Source organism: Macrotis lagotis, chromosome 5, assembly GCF_037893015.1.
Source record: "Macrotis lagotis isolate mMagLag1 chromosome 5, bilby.v1.9.chrom.fasta, whole genome shotgun sequence".
Classification (NCBI taxonomy): Eukaryota; Metazoa; Chordata; class Mammalia; order Peramelemorphia; family Peramelidae; genus Macrotis; species Macrotis lagotis.
This window is the reverse complement of record NC_133662.1, coordinates 193070357-193091579: the sequence shown is the minus strand read 5'-3', so window position 1 is coordinate 193091579 and position 21223 is coordinate 193070357. Positions and strand designations below refer to the sequence as shown.

Genomic DNA, 21223 nt, shown 5'->3' with positions numbered 1-21223 from the left:
TCTAGTTTGAGATTTCTATTTCCCCCAATTAATGCCATTGTTGTTGTTCAGTTATCTTCAGTCATATCCAACTCTTTGTGAAACCATTTGAAGTTTTCTTGGCAAAGATACTGGAGTGATTTGCCATTTCTTTCTCTACCTCATTTTACAGATGAGGAAACCAAGGCAAATAGGATTAAATGACTTGCCCAGGGTCACACAGTTTAGTAAACAGCTAAGGCTAGATTTGAACTCAAGAAGATGAATCTTCCTGACTTCCCTTACTCCCTAACTTCCCTTAACCTCAGCAGTAAGTCATTTTTAGGTCTCACTTTCCATAAAACCAAGAATATTCATTGCAAAGTTTCCCAAACAGGGCTGGAAATCAGCTGGTATTTTATCATAAAATCTAGGATAAAAGTCCTGTTTTGATCCTTGGAATTTTGGGGGGTTCTGAGTTCCATAATACCATTCTCATTCTATTCCTTTACCCCTAGATCTAAAAACAATTGAGAATTTCCATTGTATTTTTCCCTCCCAGTATTGAGAATTAACAATAGCTAACATTTACTTAGTTCTTTAGGTTTTCAGAGTATTTACTTTTCTCCTCCCATTTCATTCTCACAACAATATAAAGTATATCCTCTTGTTAGCCCCATTTTCAAAAGATGAAAAGACTCAGAGAATCCCTACCTAGAGTCACATTGATAGTAAGGATTGAAGATAAAATTTTAACCCAGGTAATAATCATAAGAGCTAGTTTTTATACAGTGCTTTAAAGTGTGCAAAGCATTTTATATGTCATTTGATCCTCACAACTATGTGAGTGAGATGCTAATATGAACTTAATTGTAGAGCTAAGGAAATTGAAACAGAGAGCTTAAGTGACTTGCTCAGTGTCACACAGCTAGTATCTAAAGTTGGATTTGAACTTGGATCTTCCTAATTCCATTCCAAATCCCATGATCTCTCTATTTTCTATTCCACCTACTGCCAAGGCTTTGTTTACTCCAGATCCAATACTTACAGGATCAAAGAACAGAGTCAGAACCTAGTAATATAGATAAGTGAGCAACAACAATAGGATTTGAACCCAAATCCTCTGACTCTAGAGTGTCCTTTCTACCATACATACATACTCACTCTTCCTATTCTCCTCTAACATGGACATTAAAGATAAGGGACATAAGAATACTTTGGGCCCTAGGAAGAGAAACTACCAATTCATCCTCAACCTTGAAGACAAGGCAGGGACATTTGAAAAGAAAAAGTTTTCTAATTTCAGCTAAATAAACATTTATTAGGTGCCTACTCTATACAGTATACTTTTGGCAGGCCCTAGGGATGACAATGGAAAATGACATGAAGATTAGGCTTTTAGTCCTTAGAAGACACCAAGTAACTCACCTCACCCAACTATCTCATTTTAAGGATGGGGAAACTAAGCATCAGAAAATTTAAGTCAATTAAGCAAAGGCCATACAACTATCAAGTGGCAGAGGCAGATCTAGAACCTGAGACTACTAATTCCCTCCTGGTCAAGAGGTCTCTTCACTAAAGCCACATGTTATGAGATCCACAGAGTGAGATGGTTGAGAGATTGTTGTTGGAGCAATTTTCAAGTCTAAGTGATGAGAGAGGAGGAGGTCTACATTGGTGAGGAGGAGAGGAATCTCCATTAGTGAAGAGGGGAAGGGGTCTCCTTTGATGAGAGATTTCAAAATGGGTAGGGAAGAAAGAGATCTTGAGACTTACTCAGAATGACAAAGAAGATTGAGTCTGGAGAAGCTAGTGGCCAGGAAAGGAGTGAAATCAGGGAGGAAAAAAGAGGGGTGAAAGGTGTGTCCCTTGTTAGTCAATGAACTGGATGCATGGCATAAGAACAAATCAGAGGGGAACTATTATACTTCCATTCATAAAGGCTCAAATCCATAGTTATCTCTATGCACACATACTATACACATGAGCAATACACATATATACATATGCACTCACACATTTTGTAATATTTGCCTATAATGCAATGTGCACAATGCAGATCCATGTGTTCATGTCCTTGTACCTGCAGCATACATCTTACATGATGTGCACATTACACTCAGACATGTCTACCCATATTCACACATGTACATACACTTATACACAATATATCCAATTTTTTAAAATACTTGTCAGTTTTATCTCTATAGCATCTTTTGTATTCATTTTCTTTTCCACTCCCAGGGCTACCCCTTTGGTTCACTAACCTCTTACCTAGACCATTATTAAAATCTCCTAATTGGTCTCCTTGCTTATGGTTGCTTCCTTTTGTTAATTCACGTTTCACGCAGCTAGGAAAGTAACCTTCCCAAGGCACAGGTCAGGCTCTTTCACTCTCTAGCTTGAAAATCTTCGATGGCTCTCTATTGTCCTAGGATAAAAAACAAATGCCTTGACATGGAACTGTTGAGGTAAAGAAGGGACTTCTATCTTCCTTCTCCTGGCAAGAGAGTTCATCTTCATATTGGCCTTCATTTCAAAGCAGAGCCAGTGGTCACATTTACCTGCCCTACCCTGTGTCTCTATTTCTTGTTCTTATGTTGTTCCCTTGACATACTAGTCATTGCGCTAAACAAAATTGCTTGGCTTTGCTCTTTTCCAAGGCCAACAACAGATAAGCAAGCTTCTGCCTTGTCTTCAAGGTCAGCTGAAGGTTCACACTGACTGCCTGTCATTTTTTTCCCTCCTTCCTGTACTCAGGATCCTGGTAGGAAATTGTTCACTTTACTGAAAGTAGGACATTGTCAATCAACTGCCTTGCTTTGTAATAATAATAATAATTAAGCTTTCCCATCTGATCCATACCCCAAATTATGTGCCGTGGTCACCCTTGTTATTCAGTCACTCCAATCAATTTTCAGACACGTCTGATTCTTCATGACTCCTTTTGAGGTTTTCTCAGCAAAGGTGTTGGAGTGGTTTGACATTTCCTTCTCCAGTTCATTTTACAGATGAGGAAACTGAGGCAAAGTTAAGTAACTTGCCCAGGGTTACACATTTAATACACTCAGAAAGGAGTATTCCGGACTCCCAGTTCTAAGCTTGCTGTTTTTAAACTTTTAAACTCACTGAAATCTAGCTCCAATCCAAAGGAGAAGAATGTTCATTTAGAAAGAGAGCCCTGAATCTGGAGTCTGAGCCCCTTGGGAAGAATGGCAAAACATTTCCAGGTCAACCACCTCTGAACATGAGTTTACAATAGCTTCCATCCATCCATCCATCCACCCTCCCTTTGAAGAGTCCCTGTGCAGGGCTGTAGCTCCCAGTGTGTTGTAGTAAGAAACAGCAGTGAACCAGAATCGGAAACCTGCATCACAGCATCCCAGTTCTGCCAGTTCAGTTTCCTCTTCTATAATGTGATGGGGTTCAAATAGCTGATCTCTATGGGTCCTTCCAATTCTATATCCTCTTAATTTATAATCTCGCATGGTAGAGCACTCCCACCCCACACCCAAGAAAGCCTCAATTGTTAGGGAATCACTATTTACACTAAGATGAAATTTGTTTCCCTGAAACTTCCACTGGGGATAACCAAGGATCTGCGATTAGAGAAAAGGACATGGCTGCATAGAACAAGCCCATCCCTGCCTGCCTTCAGTCAACCACAAGGGTGCGTGCATTCTTTGGGGACTTGGCACTCTGGGGGTGACTTGTGTCCTCATGTCTTTCCTACCACCAACTGATCCCAGGCATGGGATCTCATCTCCCCTATCCCTTCAAACCACCAGTCCTGCTTCAAGTCCAGTCCCCAGGAAAGCAACTCCTATGGAGAAAAGGACAGCCACCCTCACCAAACAATACCAATCACGTGCCACATACAGGGTGGGCCCTAGGTTTAAATCTTTGCTCTGTTATATATTACCTGGATAACTTTGGAACCTCTCAGGTCCCTCATATGAAATTGAGAGTTCAAACAAGAAAGATTCCTTTCAGCTCTATGATCCCATGATTTCCATGACCACTAAGGATATATAGAAATTGTTTGGGTAAAGCAGGTATGGTGTGTCTTGGGCGGGGGGGGAGCCAAGGGATGTTACCCATTTAGCTGTCCTGTAAATTGCATCATGTCCTGATGTTTGTGACTTAGTCTCCCAGTTCTTGTTATGCTACTGGTTACCTAAGTTTAACCTATGTGCACTGTGAGTCTTATATGTACAAAAAAATCTTTATAGAAGCTCTTTTTGAGGAAAAGAACTGGAAAAAAGGGAATGCCTATCAAATGGAGAGGGCTGAGCAAATTATGGTATTATGAATGTAATGGACTACTAATGGGCCAAAAGAAATCAAAGTGGTCTGTTTCTGAGGACCTCAGGAAACTTAAATTAACTAATGAAGAGCAAATGTGAGCAAATCGAGGACTACAATTTATACAATAACAATGGCAGGGGTGGCTAGGTGGGCAGTGGGTAAAGCACCGGCCCTGGAGTCAGGAGTACCTGGGTTCAAATCCGACCTCAGACACTTAATAATTACCTAGCTGTGTGGCCTTGGGCAAGCGACTTAACCCCATTTGCCTTGCAAAAACCTAAAAAAAAATAAATAAATAACAATGGCAGTGTAGATATAACCTTATAACAACTTTATTATGTATAATATAATAGATATTAAACATAATATCTATTATATTATATAAATTATACATTATAATGTATTATAATCATTAAAAATAATTATATTTATGTATAATTTAATTATAAATGTTATAATTATTACTATAATTATATTTAAGTGCATGTGTGTGTATATATATATATATATAAATTATAAATAAAATAACTTTACATGACTGAAGAGTTCTGATGATACCCTGACCAAGCCCAACTCTAGAGAGGCAGTGATGAAGGCTGCAACCCACTTCCTAACAGAGAGATTGCAGATTTAAGTGAAGAAATAGATATTTCTAAACATGGCCATTGTGTGCCTTACATTTATTTGTTGACAAGAATTAAAATCCTCCCCTCAATGGAAGTAGGGATAGATGGGATATGGAGCTAGTGATGGCATTTTTGAGAAAGGAAGGAAAAAAAGAACAGTGGATCAGGGAAATATTTTATAAGATATACAGAAGATAAGGAAGTTCAAAAGGAAATGTAGAGGGGTGGCTAGGTGGTGTAGTAGATAAAGCACCGGCCCTGAAGTCAGGAGTACCTGGGTTCAAATGCAACCTCAGACACTTAATAATTACCTAGCTGTGTGGCCTCGAGCAAGCCACTTAACCCCATTTGCCTTACAAAAAACTAGAAAAAAAAAAGAAATGTAGATAAGCAGGACATTTTGAAGATATTTTGAATTTATGATATACTTAAAATTTTTTTTTATTTATTTAAGTTAAGTGATTTGGCCAAGGTCACACAGTTAGGCAACTATATGTCTGAATCCAAATTTGAACTCAGGTCCTCCTGACTCTGGAGGCATTGCTCTATCCACTGTGCCACCTAACTACCCCCTTATGATATACTTTTTTTTTAAAAGCAAGCTATATATTACAGAGATTCAAATCTTTACATTTTATTTTTTCCATTTTATTTTGTATATGGATTTCTGAATTTAAAAACAATTAAATATTTCTTGTTTTTTTGTTTTGTTTTGTTTTTTGCAAGGCAATGGGGTTAAGTGGCTTGCCTGAGGCCACACAGCTAGGTAATTAAGTGTCTGAGGCTGGATTTGAACCCAGGTACTCCTGACTCCAAGGCTGGTGCTCTATCCACTGTTCCACCTAGCTGCCCTAAATATTTCTAAAAGAAAGGATTCTTCTCTCATTAGAAACCAGGTTCCCCCAGTATCAAAATCAGTCTGGACTATGTCCATAGGTTCAAAACACTGGACCTGATGCTTCAACTCCTTGGACCTAGAAATGGTTATTATTGTTAGAGATGCTTAACTTTCTTTGTGTTGTTAAGAGCCTATTACATTATCCTTATCTTCCTTAGCAGTGATGTTTTATTCAGCACAATGGAATGGACTCCAAAATGCTAAGTTGAATTTTAAAGCATTTGACACTAGAGTGTTTTTATTTAGAAAGAAAAAAATAATTAAATTCTAGTTTTTACTAGTACAAGTAGATTTATAGACTTATTATTACTGAAAACCTTTTTTGGATACCAAATTTCTAGTACTTATCTATAAATCTGCAAGTCTATATTAACTGTGTGCTATGTGTACTATGTGCTAGGGATGCAAAAACCAGGAATGAAATGATCCCTTCATTCAGGAGATGGCAGGTAAATAAAGCTTGAGTCAGTGGCAAGAGCTTTGGAAATGGGTCAGAGGATCTGCCTTTGAATCCTGGCTATGACTCTGGGACCTTGGGTAAGTTACATCCTTTTTTTCAGGCCTTAGTTCCCTCATTAGGAAAATGAAGAAGTATGACTAGACCTCCAAGATCTCTGATTTTACAACCTAAGTTTGTAACTTGATTCTTCTTAAATAGGTGATTTTGGCCATGGATATCATGACACAATTTTGGGTTTAATCCTGCATTATTCATGTTTTCTCCATCACTTTCTTCTAACTCTAGACCATTAACAAAATAGTTAATCAAATCCGTATTTGTAGTATTTGCTGACTTCCAAAATGCAAATACTCAATACTGAAAATTTAATAATGACTCCCTGGAACCTGCAAGAACTGATGCCATCATACCCTTTCCACTCTAGACTTCGGTTTCCTCACCTGTAAAATGGAGCCAAACTGGATGGTTTCTAGGGTCTCTTCCAGATCTAAGTCCTAAGATTCCAACTTTCTTTCCTCGTTGACATTACTTACTCCCTTTCATGTGCTCTTCTACAGTCCAAATGTTTGGTCATCAACTCAACAATCATCTTGATTTATATCTAGATTTCGATGACTGGAGGAGAGAGTGAAGGTGATTTGCACAGCTCTGCCTTACTTAACTCCAATTCACTTGCAAGTCAAGACATTGGCCCTCTTTAAGAAGGAAGGATGGACAACAAAACCTTTCTTGATTCCACCCAGTTTGAAGTACTCACTCCCTTCTCAGATTTCTAGATCTCTCCTTTGCACGTTTATCTTAATTTGTATTATATTTATTTGGAAAAATATTATATCCTCTTCTTTCCCACCCTCCACAGATTGTAAGCTCCTTTGTCATTTTCATCTTTTTATCACCAGAACCTAGTCTAGCACTTAGTAGGTGCTTTTAAAAGCTTGTTGATTGATTTTGGGGGGAGTTCCTTGAGGCAGGTACTGATACTGTGCTTCAATCTTTGCCTCCTGACTTCCAAAAACAAGATGTTCCAACTCTTGGCTGCAGGCATTCTTTCTGGTTGTTTCCCTTACTTGGAATGCTCTCCTCATTCCTCCATTCTAACTACTACCCTCCTTGGCTTCCTTTAAGATCAACTAAAATTCCATCTTTTACTAGATATCTTCCTCAACCCCTCTTAATTCTAGTACCTTCCCTTTGATAATTAATTCCAATTGATCCTATACATGGCTTACTTTGTTTATATTTGTTTGTAGATCATCTCCTCCATGAGATTGTGAGTTCCTTAAAGTTAGTAACTGTCTTTCGTCTCCTTCTGTATTTCCGGCTTTTAATCCAGCATCTGGCACAGTAGATGCTTAATCAATGTTTATTGACTGATTGAATGAATGAATAAATGGATGAACTTTTAGGTAGCAGATGGATGGGAATAAAGCAGAAAAAAATCACGCAAGAAGTCATTTCCCTTTTCTGGGCCTCTGTTTCCTCATCTGCACAATGTTAAGTTGTTTTTATCTAGCTTTTTGTGAGCCTATTTGAGTTTTTCTTGATAGCAATACTGAAGTAGTTTGCCATTTCCTTCCTCAACTCATCTTACAGATGAGTAAACTGAGGCAGGCAGGGGTAAAGTGACTTGTCCAGTGTCACACAGCTAATAAATATCTGAAGTCAAAATTTAAACTCAGGAAGATGAATCTTCTGACTCCAGGTCCAGCACTCTATCCACTGTGCCACACAGCTATCTCTATAAAATTAGGGATTTGAAATTTGACCTCTGAAGTACCCTCCAAATCAAGATCTACCAAATACTAGCCATCAGGAGAGGATCATTCTAAGGCAAATAAGCAGAGTGTCAGCATACTTCCCTCTCTTAGGTAGAAATCCATGCATGCCCCAGTGATAGTTCCATTCAAGATGCAAACCTTTTATCTCTATAGTATTCTAAGGTTTGTAGCATCAAAAGTTAAATTTTGTCTCCTTCAATCCACTGCACCATGCGGGGTCCTTTCTTAGACTTGGAGCATTTCCAAAGTAACTTCTGTTCGTGGTCAGAGAGGTTCCTTCTGAAGGAATCAAATCTCTTCTCCTTGTTTTGTCTGCCCTTCCCACAAGGACTCTACTGAAGATGCAGTGGGAGGTCTATCACAAAGCAATTATAACCACAGTCTGATCAATGAGAGTTACACATTCCTACAGAAAATCACAGCATTGGGAACATCAACTAATATTTGATAATCCTACTTCATTTCTAAAGTAATAAAGACATATACTATATTATATATATCTAAAATACTATAATGATGTAAGAGAAAGTGTCCCACATTCCTCAGCCCCAATTTGTGCAGTTGACAAGACACTCCATAGTCTGTTAATATTGCCAAGTGAGAAAGTCACTTTGAGTTATAAAATTAATCAAAGATATAAAGTAAGTGTGAACAATTCCTAGACACCTCTATTGAACAAATAGTCTTTCAAACGTGTGAACTAAATTAAATGAAAGAAAGCAGTTATATGGCAGTAGAGAGAGTGATGGTTCTGGTGCCAGGAAGACTCCTTTTCCTGAATTCAAATATGACCTCAGATACTTACTAACTCTGGGACCCTGGGCAAATCATTTCACTCTGTTTGCCTCAGTTTCTTCATCTGTAAAATGAACTGGTGAAGGAAATGGCAAAAGTAATCCAGTCTTTTGCTAAGAAAATCCTAAATGATGTCACAAATTTTTCAGTCAACTGAAAGTCAAGTCAAACTTGACTGAAAATAACTGAATTACAAAATAAAAGGTCATGTAGGAAATTTCTTGTAGTTGGTTGAAGAAGAGAAATCATATCTTGTAGGATTTAGATAAATCAATAAGCCAGTTCAGGATTCCAATAACAGGCCCTGAACTAAGTCAAAGCTCTGAGAGGGGGCCACTTGGGGGGAAAGGATAAGAAGGTTTTCTCTGTCTCCTTCCTGTCCCCTTGGACCAGAGGATGACTTGATGAACTTCAAAATGTCAGAAGATTTGAATTTCTCATTGATTTTAGTTCCTTGTCCCCAGTACAGCAGTGGCTAATGGCATCAGCATCTGTGGTAGGAGCCAAGGACAAAGAATAACCCACTGAGGAAAAGTACCTTCAGGATTCTATAAGAAGCCTAGCAGATAACTTACACACACACACCAAAGGAGAACTTTATGAGGATTCCACAAAGGGAGACTTCCAGATACCATGAACTGTGAGTTACCTCTTTAATCATATTTGGGCTAAAATTGAGCTCACTCTCCCCAGGGACCTTGAAAAGAGAGGATATGGCCCAGATTTTGTGGGGAATTATTTATTTAACAAATGTTCTTATTTATCATTATTTAGTTAAATACTTCTTTTTATAACTTGACTCTCGAAGACTAATAGATAATCTTTAGGAACCACACAGAAGCCAAATGATAACTCCTGAATGAGCATCTTAGATCCCAAAATTCCTAAGGAGTGATTCATAACCCTTTGCATAACCAGCCTCCCTGTTATAGTGGGAGTTGAGACAGAGAAGTGCAGAAGGGGGAAAGAGGTGGGGTGTTACATTGGAATGAGTAGTTATTATAAATACCTTTACATATTTACAAGAGCCACTGAGAGGTATCAATGAAGAAAGAGAAGCATGAAGATGCCAAATGAATTAATCATCAATGAATATTTTTTTAAATTGAATCTCTTTAATAAGAATCTGGATGTGGTCATAAGATATGAATAAAATATTAGCCAAACAAGTATTGTACTCTATTAGAAATAACTTCCAAATAATTAAAAATAAGAAAAATGAAAATGAAAATAAATCTGAGATTTTAGTATAACTTTAAAAAAGTAGCAGAGAACAAATGGATCTGGAGTCAGGAAGCTGTTGTTTAGTTGATCACTCATGTCTGACTCTTTGTGACTCCATGGACCATATTGTCCATGGGGTTTCCTTGGCAAAGATACTGCAGTGGTTTGCTTCAGTAAGCATTTTTAAAGGCATTATGTTGGAAATCAGGAATACAAAGACAAAAATTAATCAGTCAGACTTTTGTGCTGGACCTCAGAAATCTTGTCTGATATAACCTTCAACATGTAGATTAGAGAAGTTTGGTATGCTGTACAAATATTAAGAAGAGTACAATACAAACTCCTACAGTATAAAATCATGAACATTTAGAGCTAGGAGGAACCTTAGAAATAAATCATCTTGTCCTTTCAGAATCCAATTTTATAAGCAACGAAACTCAGGCATGGAGCAGTGAGGAAATTTATCTAAGGCTGAGCTGCTATTGGAAGCTGGCAAACTGGGCCACCAGCAGCTGTGCCTCAAATCTAACATGTCCTTATTCTTATTTCAATACTTAGTTTGAAATGATGTCATTCAAGGTCATTGCCGGACATACAATGGGTGCTAAATAGATGTTTATGGATTATTGACTCAATGTAATTGGAATTCCAACCCTAGCCCTGTTGCTTGGATTACCATGTATACTCTTTTATTAATTCACACGGAGTAACAAACAACAATTAAAGGGTAGGCAGATGTGAGGCACTCTGGTGCAACGGAAAAAGATGGGAAAAAACCTAAGTCAATCCTGCTTCCTCCCAGAAAAACTATTATTGTTTGTTGTCATTCTTCAAGAAGACCATGACATCTGGGAGGCGATGCCATGACAAACACGTGAATTGGATTTGAGTAAGGGGGGCGTTGTGCTAAGTCACCAGTCACACTTTCTCCCCTGGAGTCATCTGGGTCCAGAGACCAGATAGGAATCAGGATGACTGGACTTAGTCCTGGTTGACATAATAAGGATTAAGTGACTTGCTCAAGGTCACACAGCTAGTAAGTGGCAAGTGTCTGAGCTCAAATTTGAATTCAGATTCTCCTGACTCCCTGGTTTCTACTCTAGCCAATATCCTAGAAGAACAATGATGAGTAGAGGGTGGATGGGGTTTTGACTTGGAGTGCTGACATGGTAGATCAGGGAGAGAGTAGGTCATATACTTCCTCATTTTCATAACCTCATCTCTTTTCATCTATTTCATGTTTTCAAAGATGCATCCCCCGATCCCCATTTGTAAGATGTCTTGATATCCTTTGACCAGGATCTGCTTTCTCCTCTAAACACTGCAGTATCAAAGCCCTGAGCTCTTTGAGAGTCAAGCTGCCCCCTCCCGATATGACTGTACCCTTCAAAGGACTGTACTTTTAACTGCCATTCTCTGTCCCATCCTAAATTTACTGTAGGCACAATATTAACTAATTACAGTTTCTGCTCTCTGTATGACACTGTATGAATATTGAAAAGTCATGTCCCTTCCTGGTCTGTTTCCTCATTTGTAAAATATGAATAATGATAACCTATAGTGCCTACCTTAACAGGGTTGTTGTGGAACTCAAATGAGATAAATATGGAAAAGAATTTGTTCACCTTAGAGAATTATATAAAGATCAGTTACAAAGACTAGTACTTTGACTCTTTTAAAAAATACAGTCCCAGGAAAATGTGAAAAATCAACACTATGATTAATTAGCACTTCTCCCTGAGCCTCAGTTTGACCATTTGTAAAATGAAAAAGACTAGATGATCTCTAAAGCATATAGACTAGAACTCTGCTGTGTTCTAATAGGGTTCTTGTTTTGTCTAAAATAGTGTTTTCACAGACATTATTAATGGCATAAATTGTCAAGAGTATACATGTGCCCATATATGTTGTACATACTCAAAATACAGGTGTTCTTCCAGTACTCTGAGATGAATATTTATGGTAAGCAGGAACACTAGGTGAGCCACGTAACTACAGTGATTAAAATAAACATGTATTGTGAATGCTGAGAGTTTATTCCTGAGGCTAAAACAGACACTTCTTGCCACAATTCTAATACATCACAATTAGGAGTAAATGATGAATGGTCCAGAACCATTCTCAGCCCCTACAGTGTTGCCTTATTCTGACAATCCTCTTTAGCTTTGATCCATACTTCAAAGTAAAGGACTTTGGGACACCTAAGACAGTGCCATCTTTGGTGTAGATATCCGGACAAACACCTTGGCAGCCACTGCTGTGAGATCAGTGTTGTTATAATACAAAGAAGCTTCCTTTAACAGTCCTTCTAAGAGAAACGATGACACCAGCTTTCAGATGATGATATCCCTGGGCCTAATGCTACAAGCCCTTTATAGCAAGTTGGTAATAGAGAACACCAATCTGATTTTTGTGACTACTCAAGTTCTTCATTCCTGGCAAACTGGTCTACCAGCAGCTGTGCCTCAAATCTAACATGGCATATCCACCCCACTACTTCGCACAGGACTAGCATGAATTTCTGAAGGGTAGTAATCTCTATCTTATATTAGCTCAGGTTCCAGCTCCTCCTAGCTCCCCTGTCCTCAAATTAGTTTAGATTTATTTAACTGTATCATGGCCCTGTCATCATGGCCCCAGGATGATGTAAGCTTCTGATAGGCAGGGAATCTCTTTGTGTCTCTAGTATACCTAGGGCTCTGCTTTATCATATAGTGGACAGTCAATAAATATTTATGAAGGACTTACCATGTTCTAGACACCATTTGCACATAGTAAGTGCTTAATAAACATGTATTGAGTTGGCTTGAAGGAAAATCTGTTAAGACTTTGACTCCCGCCCTAACTTCTCAACACCAAACTATGAACTTTCTACTCCCCTCTCCTGATGCCTTGGTACAGGTTATCTCCTGGACCCAGAATATACTGTTTTCTGCCTCTTTGAATCCCATAATTCCCTTAGAACTTCATCTGGGTGCCACTTTCTACATGAGATCTTTCCTGGTTGCTAATACCATTAAAAATAATCTAGCATTTATTTAATGTATACTTATATACATGTTGGTGCCCTTTGTGTTATGTTACCTCCTTAAGAGTAAAGATTATTTTGGTTTTTGTCTTGCATGCCTCAAATTTGCTATAATGCCTGGAACATGTAGTTGGCTAATAAATGCTTGCTGATAGATCAGCTAGAGATATTTAACAGAACAAAAAATGATTCACAGGAAGTAGATGCCCAAGGTAAGTAAAGAAATTCTAATAGGGACCTTGAGCTGTCCTTGTTGAATTCAAACCACCTGGTCCAGATCACCTATATCCTTGGGTACTGGAAGAAGTGAAAAAATGTGATTGGTGAGCCATGGAGATGATGGAGACTAGGAGAAGTATTAAAAGACTAGAATAGGTCAAATATTCCAACTTTTGAAGAATACAATGGAATAGAATCAAATAGCATAAAATAGGTAGAAGATACTACAAATTCCAGGTCAGTGAGCTTGTTTTCAAATGCTAGGGAAACTCTATAGTAGATCATTAAAAAGATGCATGCACAGTGAATATTTAGAAAAGAAAATGGAAAACCCAAAAGTCAACATGGCTTCAAGAACCAATCACATCAAAGTAAATTTAATGTCTTTATTGACAAGATTACTAAATGATCTAGAAATAGTACTGATCAATGAAGTCAAACTCAAACAGAAATGGGAACCACTAAAACATACATTAGAAATTTTGTTGGTATATACTGACTTAAAAACCATATATTACCATTATCTACATTTTATTGTATTTTTATCTATTTTGTTAAATATCTCTTAATTATGTCAAGTCATACTCAGGAAGATTGTAGGCCATGTTTAGCATCTCTGGCATAGATAGCTAGCCTAGAATTTAGTAAAGCCTTTGATAAAGTATTTCATATTATTTTTGTGGAAAATATGGAGACATTTAGACTTAATAATAGTTTAATTAAATGGATCCAGGAAAGACTGAATGATCAAACTCAAAGAGATGTCATTAATGGTTCAATGTCTATTTGGCAGGAAATCTTCAGTAGAATATTCTAAGGATCTGTGCTTGGGCCTGTGTTCCTTATTAATTTTATCAATGACTTGGATAGATGTATGTTCATCAAACTGGCAGATAATGCAGTGTGAGAAAAGATGGCTAATGTCCTAGATGACAGAGTTGAGATCTATAACACTAAGCTAAATCTAATAAGATAAAAACCATCAGGGTTGCAGAGGTTCAAAAGGTCACTTTCACAAGTACAAGATGAGGAAGGCATGGTTAGACTACAGTTTGTCTCTGAATATTTTAATGAACTCCAAGATCAATATGAGTCAGCATTATGACATGGCAGCCAAAAAAGTTCATCTTGGGTTGCATGAATAGAGGTATGGCTTCCAGGAATAAGGAGGTGATCATCTCTGTGTTCTCTGCCCTGGTCAAACCACAGGTGGACTCACCTCAACAAGCATTTGTTGAGCTCTTACCAAGTAATGGGAATGCAAATACTTGCAGAAAGATAGTCCTTGTCATTAAGAGGCTTACATTATAAGTGAGAAAGACAACATATAAAAGGAAGCTGAAAAGGGTGGGGGGAAAGAGATGAAGGTACTCTGGGACATTGTAGGGAAAAGTCTGGGAGTATTGTGTTTGGGCCTGGGTACCCGAATGTAGAAATGAAATTGAGGGCAATCAAGAAGGGTGAAGGACCTTATCATGTGAAGATTTGAGGAAGGAATTGGGGTTATTTAGCCCGGAGAAAACTCAGAGAATATGGCAACAATGTTTAAATATTTGAAGGGCTACCAAGTGGCTTTTTAATATTTAGTTCTATAGGATGGAAGCAGGGGTGATGAGTAGGAGCAACAAAGAAGCAAATTGAAGTTTGATGTCAGGAATTAGCCATTAAAACTGTGGGGAAAGTAAAAATGGATTTCCTCTAGAGGTAATAAGTTGCCTCTCATTGGAGATCTTCCAAAACAGGCTAGATGACCACTTGTCAAGTAAGCTGTAGTGGGGATTCTCTACAGATAGCCACTGTAACTCATATTGGTTTCTGTAGAGCTTAAAATGTGATTCTTCCTTCTCATGTCTCCTTTTTGTTCCTAAGTCCAAAGCAACCTAAGCTGATTTTAAAAAGTAACTGGATATTATTAGAGGCCAACAAACCTAACCACTATTTAGACTGTTGGATCTGCCCACTAGTGACTGCTAGTTTTAGCAATAGCAGCTGCTCTAGCGTTCACTGAATTGGTTGTGATGACTAGGGAGTGAATGATTGCCTTCACTCCTGAATTATTGACTTAAAATATGCTTTTAATGACATAAAATTGCAATTCAGCCCCCCCCCCCCCCCAGAACAAGCACATGAACAATTCAAGTACAATACAAGCCATAAGAAACACACTGTCTCTACTACCTAGGACATTTGCCAAGACTAACACATTGTGAATTGTCCACAGAATGTAACAGTCTGAGATTATTGTCCTTTAAAATAAAGTGCTGAGTGCCCAGTTCTTGGGTTTGGGGTGTAATATTCATCTGGGCTGTGAAGAGAGGGTTTCAATTAGCAAAGGGACGTCATTACTCACCATGCTATCCCTCCTACCCCATCCTTGGAGTCTATAAAAATATACAGAAGTAACTAGAGGTCTTGGCGGGTACATAAAGGGGTTACTTCCTTAAATAACTCTTCATCCCCATTTGATCTCCCCTCATTTATTTTCTCAGCTATTATGCAGTTTTCCCCTTCTTTCCATCATCATTCTCCTTTGTTAATATGTGAGAAATCTGGCAATGACTGAAATTAAAATTATTCTAAAACAGTTAAAAAGTAACACGACCTTATTCTCCACTGTTATTCAGAGACACTCCCCCCACTTTTCCCTATGAGCCCACCAAAGGAAATCACAACTAAATTAAGAGAAATAAATGCAGAAGGACATGAACTAAATAAAAATTATGTAACCTCACTGTAAAAGAATTGACTTATATTTGCAAAGCAGAATGAGTTTACCCACATCCATTATCTCCTTTGAACCTCATAACAACAACTTTGAGGCATTATCTCCCCTTCACAAACCGGGAAACTGAGTCTCAGAGAGATTAAGTGTCTTCACACTTTTCAGTGGAATTTCAACTACAGAGCCAATGCTACAACTGAAGGCTTTAAGCTCATTGCAATATCCTGCCTTCATAGAGGGAGTGAATTGTTCTTGCTTCCTATATAACGTGTCAACATTAACACATGACCTATTTCATTATAAGAAAATCATAATGAAAATCAGGAGTAAGCATCACCTCTTGTCTCCTGTAGTTCTCAGTACAATGCTAGACCCTGAGTATGTAGGGTGGAAGATGGGAATCAATCTATGATTTCATCTCTGTAGGAAACTTTCATTATGGAAAGTCTCTTCACTGCTTCAGATTGTAATTCCCTCTGTATTTTACAGTCTTAAAGAGACTGTAAGGTTGTGATGACTAGGGAATTATTGACTTAAAATATGCTTTTAATGACACAAAATTGCAATTCATCCCTTGGAACGAGTACACGAAAAATTCAAGGTTTTAAGAACTCACTCCTGGTCATATAGTTAGTATATGCCAGAAGAAACACTTGAACCCAGGGCTTCCTTCATTCAAGCCCTACCTTTAATCCAAGACCCTTAAACTGTCTTTCAATCACTCAGCATACACAGTAAAAACTTACTGAGAATGGAGGGATTCTCCAGATTTTATTTGGACAGAGAAAGAGTTTTCCTTCAGTAATATAAAGCTGGTATCTTTCCAATTTCTTCCCAGAATCTCATGAGTTTGAAAAACTACCCTATATCAGAAAACCTAACTCACAGTTTTCTTTTGGATTCCTCCAGAAGTGTGCCCCTGTTAAACACTCCAGATGGTTTCCATTCCAAAATGTTTGAATACTTCCTCCTATGTAACTCCCCACCACCACCACCACCACCACAATTTGGAATGACTCTGTCTCTGTCTCTAGTGTTTGTAAAGAACTGTGTTTTTCAGGATAGATGATCCATGTCAATTTATATATAAACAATTCTGTCGCTAGATGAAAGAAATCTTTGGCAGCTGGTAAAGTGAGGAGGGGAGATGTCATCACGGTGAAGAAATAGCTCTGGAGTTGAACACTACCCTAAGCTTTGAAGGGGTTGCAAACCCTTAAGGGTTGCACTTTGTGCCTGGAGATGACATTTTTAAAAATCTCCTTTTACATAGAAGGCAGGGCAGGCGACATTTATGGGGAGCCTTTTTCCTAGCCCTCTTTCAAGAATTCTGAGGCTTGTTTTGGTGAGATATTCAATTCCTGATGACGTCCCTGTCTCCCCTCCTTTCCCTTTTGTCTGATCTCTGCCAGTCAGGTAAAGGGCAGGAAGGGAGTTGAGAGCTCAGAAGACCACGAATGCCAGCTTTACAATCGGAGGGCTGGGGGAGATGGGCACTGGGATCCTCTCATTGCTATTTTGACTCCCCTAAACTTGACCCCCAAGTGAAACCCACCAAGTCGGGTGGCAGACAGACTTCAAAGGGTCCCACTCAGCCAGTCTGAAAGGGGGGGCACGGGGTGGGGGGCAACACTGTGGAGTTCAGCCTTACCCTTCCCTTTCTGGGCCGCTCTAACCCCAACCTGAGTGGGCGCCCCCCCAAGGCGAGGGCGTTTGCGGCTGTCGGCGCCCCCTCCCCCGGGCCATCCTCTTTGGGGCTTTTCCTATGTGGGACCACGGGAATAACTGCAAGTGCCGTTCTTTCGGAGAGTCCTTGGGTAAGTTGAGAAGCCGCCAGTCTCCCTGTGGCCCCGGCTCCAATGCAGAGACGCCGAGGGAGGCTGGCCGGCATCTCCGCTGATGCTCTCAGCCGGAACCTCGGCGCGGAGAGGGCATCGGAGACCCCAGGAGGGCGGGCAGCGGGGTGGCGGAGGACCCCCCCCCCCCACCGTGGCATTGGCACGAACCCCCTCCCCGAGGACGTCCGCGTCCGCCTCCCTCCCCGGCCACTTCTCAAGTTTGCTCCCGGGCCCCCCCCCAAGACGGTCCCTCGGCTCCCCTCGGGGCCAGTGGCCGGCCCGGGGGGGCGGGGGAGCCCCAGGGAGCCCGGCAGAACCCCCAGACGCCCAGCTCCGAACTTGAACGGGAGAAGTATCCTGCGCGCACCCACCTCGAAGAAAGTCACCCGGCTGCTCATCCTGCCTGCCCTGCGGCCGCTCGGCTCACCAGCTGGGGCTGTGCCCGGCCTAGACGCCGCGGCTTCCTTCCCTCCCGCCCGCCCCCTCCCCCAGCAGAGAGGCGCCGCACTTAGTTGGGAGCCCCTTGCCCCCCCTCTTGTCACCTCTCCAGCCTGTGCTCTGGGGCGCTCCGCAGCCAATCAGAAGACAAACCCCTTCCCCTTTCTCCCTCCCTCCTCCTCCTCCCCCCTCCACCTCCTCCATCCCCAACAGCCAAGCTGAGCCGGGGGTGGAGAGCGGCGCCCGCATCTCCTCTCCCAGCCGGGGCCCAGCCCGGGCCAGCGGGCGGGGAGGCTGCCCAGCCCCTAGCCATCCCCAGCCCGCCCGCCGGGGCTGCAGCTCTGGGCCGGATCGGGAGTGGGCTGGGGGGGTTCTGCTCCCTCCTCGGGGGACCGGCGCAGTCCTGGAAAGCAGTTGTGGGGACTTCGGTTCCAGGTGGGAAAAGAGAGTCACGGAGCCCCCCATCCTCCCCCATCCTCCCCCATCCTCCCCCCATCCTCCCCCATCCTCCCCCCATCCTCCCCCCATCCTCCTCCCCTCCCTCGCCCCTTCTCCCAAGCAAACCTCAGTCACGGCAGTGAGGAGCCAAGGGCTGACTGCGCTCCTGCTCCAGCTGGCTGCTGACGCCATAGATGTCTATCAGTGGCAACCGGGGCCCTGTCCTCGGATGCTTCTCGCATCTCTTCAAAGCGTTCCCCGGCTTGCTCTCAGTGCCCGTGTGGAAATACTGGCTCCTTCTTTTCTCTGCCCGATTAGAGCACAGCTCATCACCCTTGGGTGTGATGTGCCGGCAAAAGGCTGTCTCCCACTTAAGGGATAAAGTGATGAAGGAAGGCTGAGGGAGCAAGCTTTATTTCTTCTTCCCAACTTGGAAATTCTGAAGGGGAAGAAGCTAGAATAGAAACCCTGTGACTTCTCCCAAGGGCAGGCACTGTTGGGCCTGGGCCTCCCTATGTCCTCTGCCTAGAGCAAAGGATCTGGACCCGAGAAACCGCAGGATGGACCAAGAAAAGTCGAAGGCTAAGGGGGAACGTCAGAAAAGTATAGATACCTCCATGGTCAAGGCCAGAATGATCATGTGGCCTTTCTCTTTGCCTCCCCTGAAGATCTTTACAATGCAAGAAGTAGCTGTGAACTCCGCTTAACCCCATAGAAAGGGACCACCCAGTCCTGCTCCTTATTTCTTGATGGTAGGGTGAGGATGAAATGACTTTGTCTTCCAAAGATGAAGAAATGAATATGAAAATAGCTTTCATAATCTGCAGGTACTACTTGGGTGGACCGGTTTACTGCTTTAAAGGTATTCTATTGCCAAAAAAATAAAGAGGTGGGCTTCCTCAGAGTTTCATGAATGAGGCTGGGATACTTAGCCTTTTGACATGAACCTCTCTGGCAGTCTGATGAATCAGTTTGAATCTATGATCAGCTTGAATTACTGTGGGTACTTTTAAAATCATAATGGAAGAAAATGCAAAATTTCAGAAAAAAAGATGTTTTTTCCCCCAAGTTCAAAGACCCTCTGAAATCTGAAGACCTCCATGGTAAGAACTCCTTTTGAAGGATAATATTTATGATCTCCACTGCTGTTCTATCTGTAATTTAGGAAGACAAATGAGATCAGCAGGCCACCCCCACACTGCAGACCCATGAAAACATCTTTTGGTTTCTACAACATCCTATTGTTCACAAAAGCCATTGGCTATAGGGCACTGGTCACCTGAAAGTCCAGGATTTTCCTCTCTGAAGGAAAAAAGTAGAGCCTCATAAGATGCAGCAGATGTAGAAATACATACTAATGTTGAGTTAAAGGAGAAAACAAAGAGATAGATAGATAGATAGATAGATAGATAGATAGATAGATAGATAGATAGATGATAGATAAACAGACAGGCAGATAGATGGTTAGATAGATGATGGACAGATAGCTGGATAGATGGATGAATGGATGGATGGAGGGATGGATAGACAGACAGCTAGATAGATTGAGTGAGTGAGAGAGATAGATGATAAATAGATCAATAGATGGATGGGTGAATGGATAGAGGAATGGATAGATGATAGACAGGCTGATAGATAGATAGATATAGACAGTGAGAGAAATAGATGGATAGAGTGAGAGAGATGGATGGATGGATGGATAGAGGGACAGATAGACAGCCAGATAGATAGATAGATAGATAGATAGATAGATAGATAGATAGATTAGATAGTGAGTGAGAGAAATAGATGGATAGATAGAGTGAGAGATGGATGGATAGATGGATGGATGGATAGAGGGACAGATAGATGGATAGACAGACAGACTAATAGATCAGTAGATAGAGTGAGTGATTGAATGAGTGAGAGAGATAGATGGATAGATCAATAAATGTATGGATGGATACATGAATGAATGGATAGAGAGATGGATGGACAGAAGTATAGATAAATAGAATTGGTGTATTACAAAGAGGAATTATACTATAATTATTACCATCATTATAATTGTTATCTATATAATTTGGATAATAAGGGGGGTAGAATTAGAATAAGATGTCTCTAGAGAATGTACAATGTTGTATACCTATATAAATATAATCTCTTCCTATAGAATATAAAGTCCTTGAAGGCAAGAATTGTTTTATTTTTGTCTTTGCATCTACAATTCCTAGTATAGTACCTGTATTACAGTGTCATTTAATAAATGCTTGTTGACTGAATGCAGTGGTGTAGCATTAGCAACAGCAGTCGGTCACAAAAAGATACATTCTAGGACACATTGGAACATCTCAAGAATGGAGGTGGTGATGAGGGAAAGGGTAGAAAGAAATATGACAGGTATCTTTCCCTAAAATGAGACTATGATAGTTTTTGGGTACACCAGAACAGTTTCTCCCCTCTTTTCCATAGGCAGTAGATTATTTGGTTGTTGTTCAGTCATTTTCAAGTCTT

At 40.5% G+C, this 21223-nt stretch overlaps 1 protein-coding gene across 3 annotated transcripts in view; it reads right to left on the bottom strand.

Annotated features, from left to right (window-relative positions):
* The window catches only part of LOC141488256 (very-long-chain enoyl-CoA reductase-like), an 88201-nt gene extending 69096 nt beyond the window's left edge, over window positions 1-19105 (bottom strand). Inside the window, exon 1 of one of the 3 annotated variants that reach the window (XM_074188202.1) lies at window positions 18857-19105. In XM_074188202.1, coding sequence (XP_074044303.1) covers window positions 18857-18922 — 66 coding nt within the window. In that variant the 5' untranslated portion in view covers window positions 18923-19105. Of the gene's footprint in view, window positions 1-18225; window positions 18320-18856 lie in introns of those variants that run through there. The other 2 variants (XM_074188200.1, XM_074188201.1) reach the window with 2 other exon arrangements.
* Between the last annotated feature and the right edge of the window lie 2118 nt (window positions 19106-21223).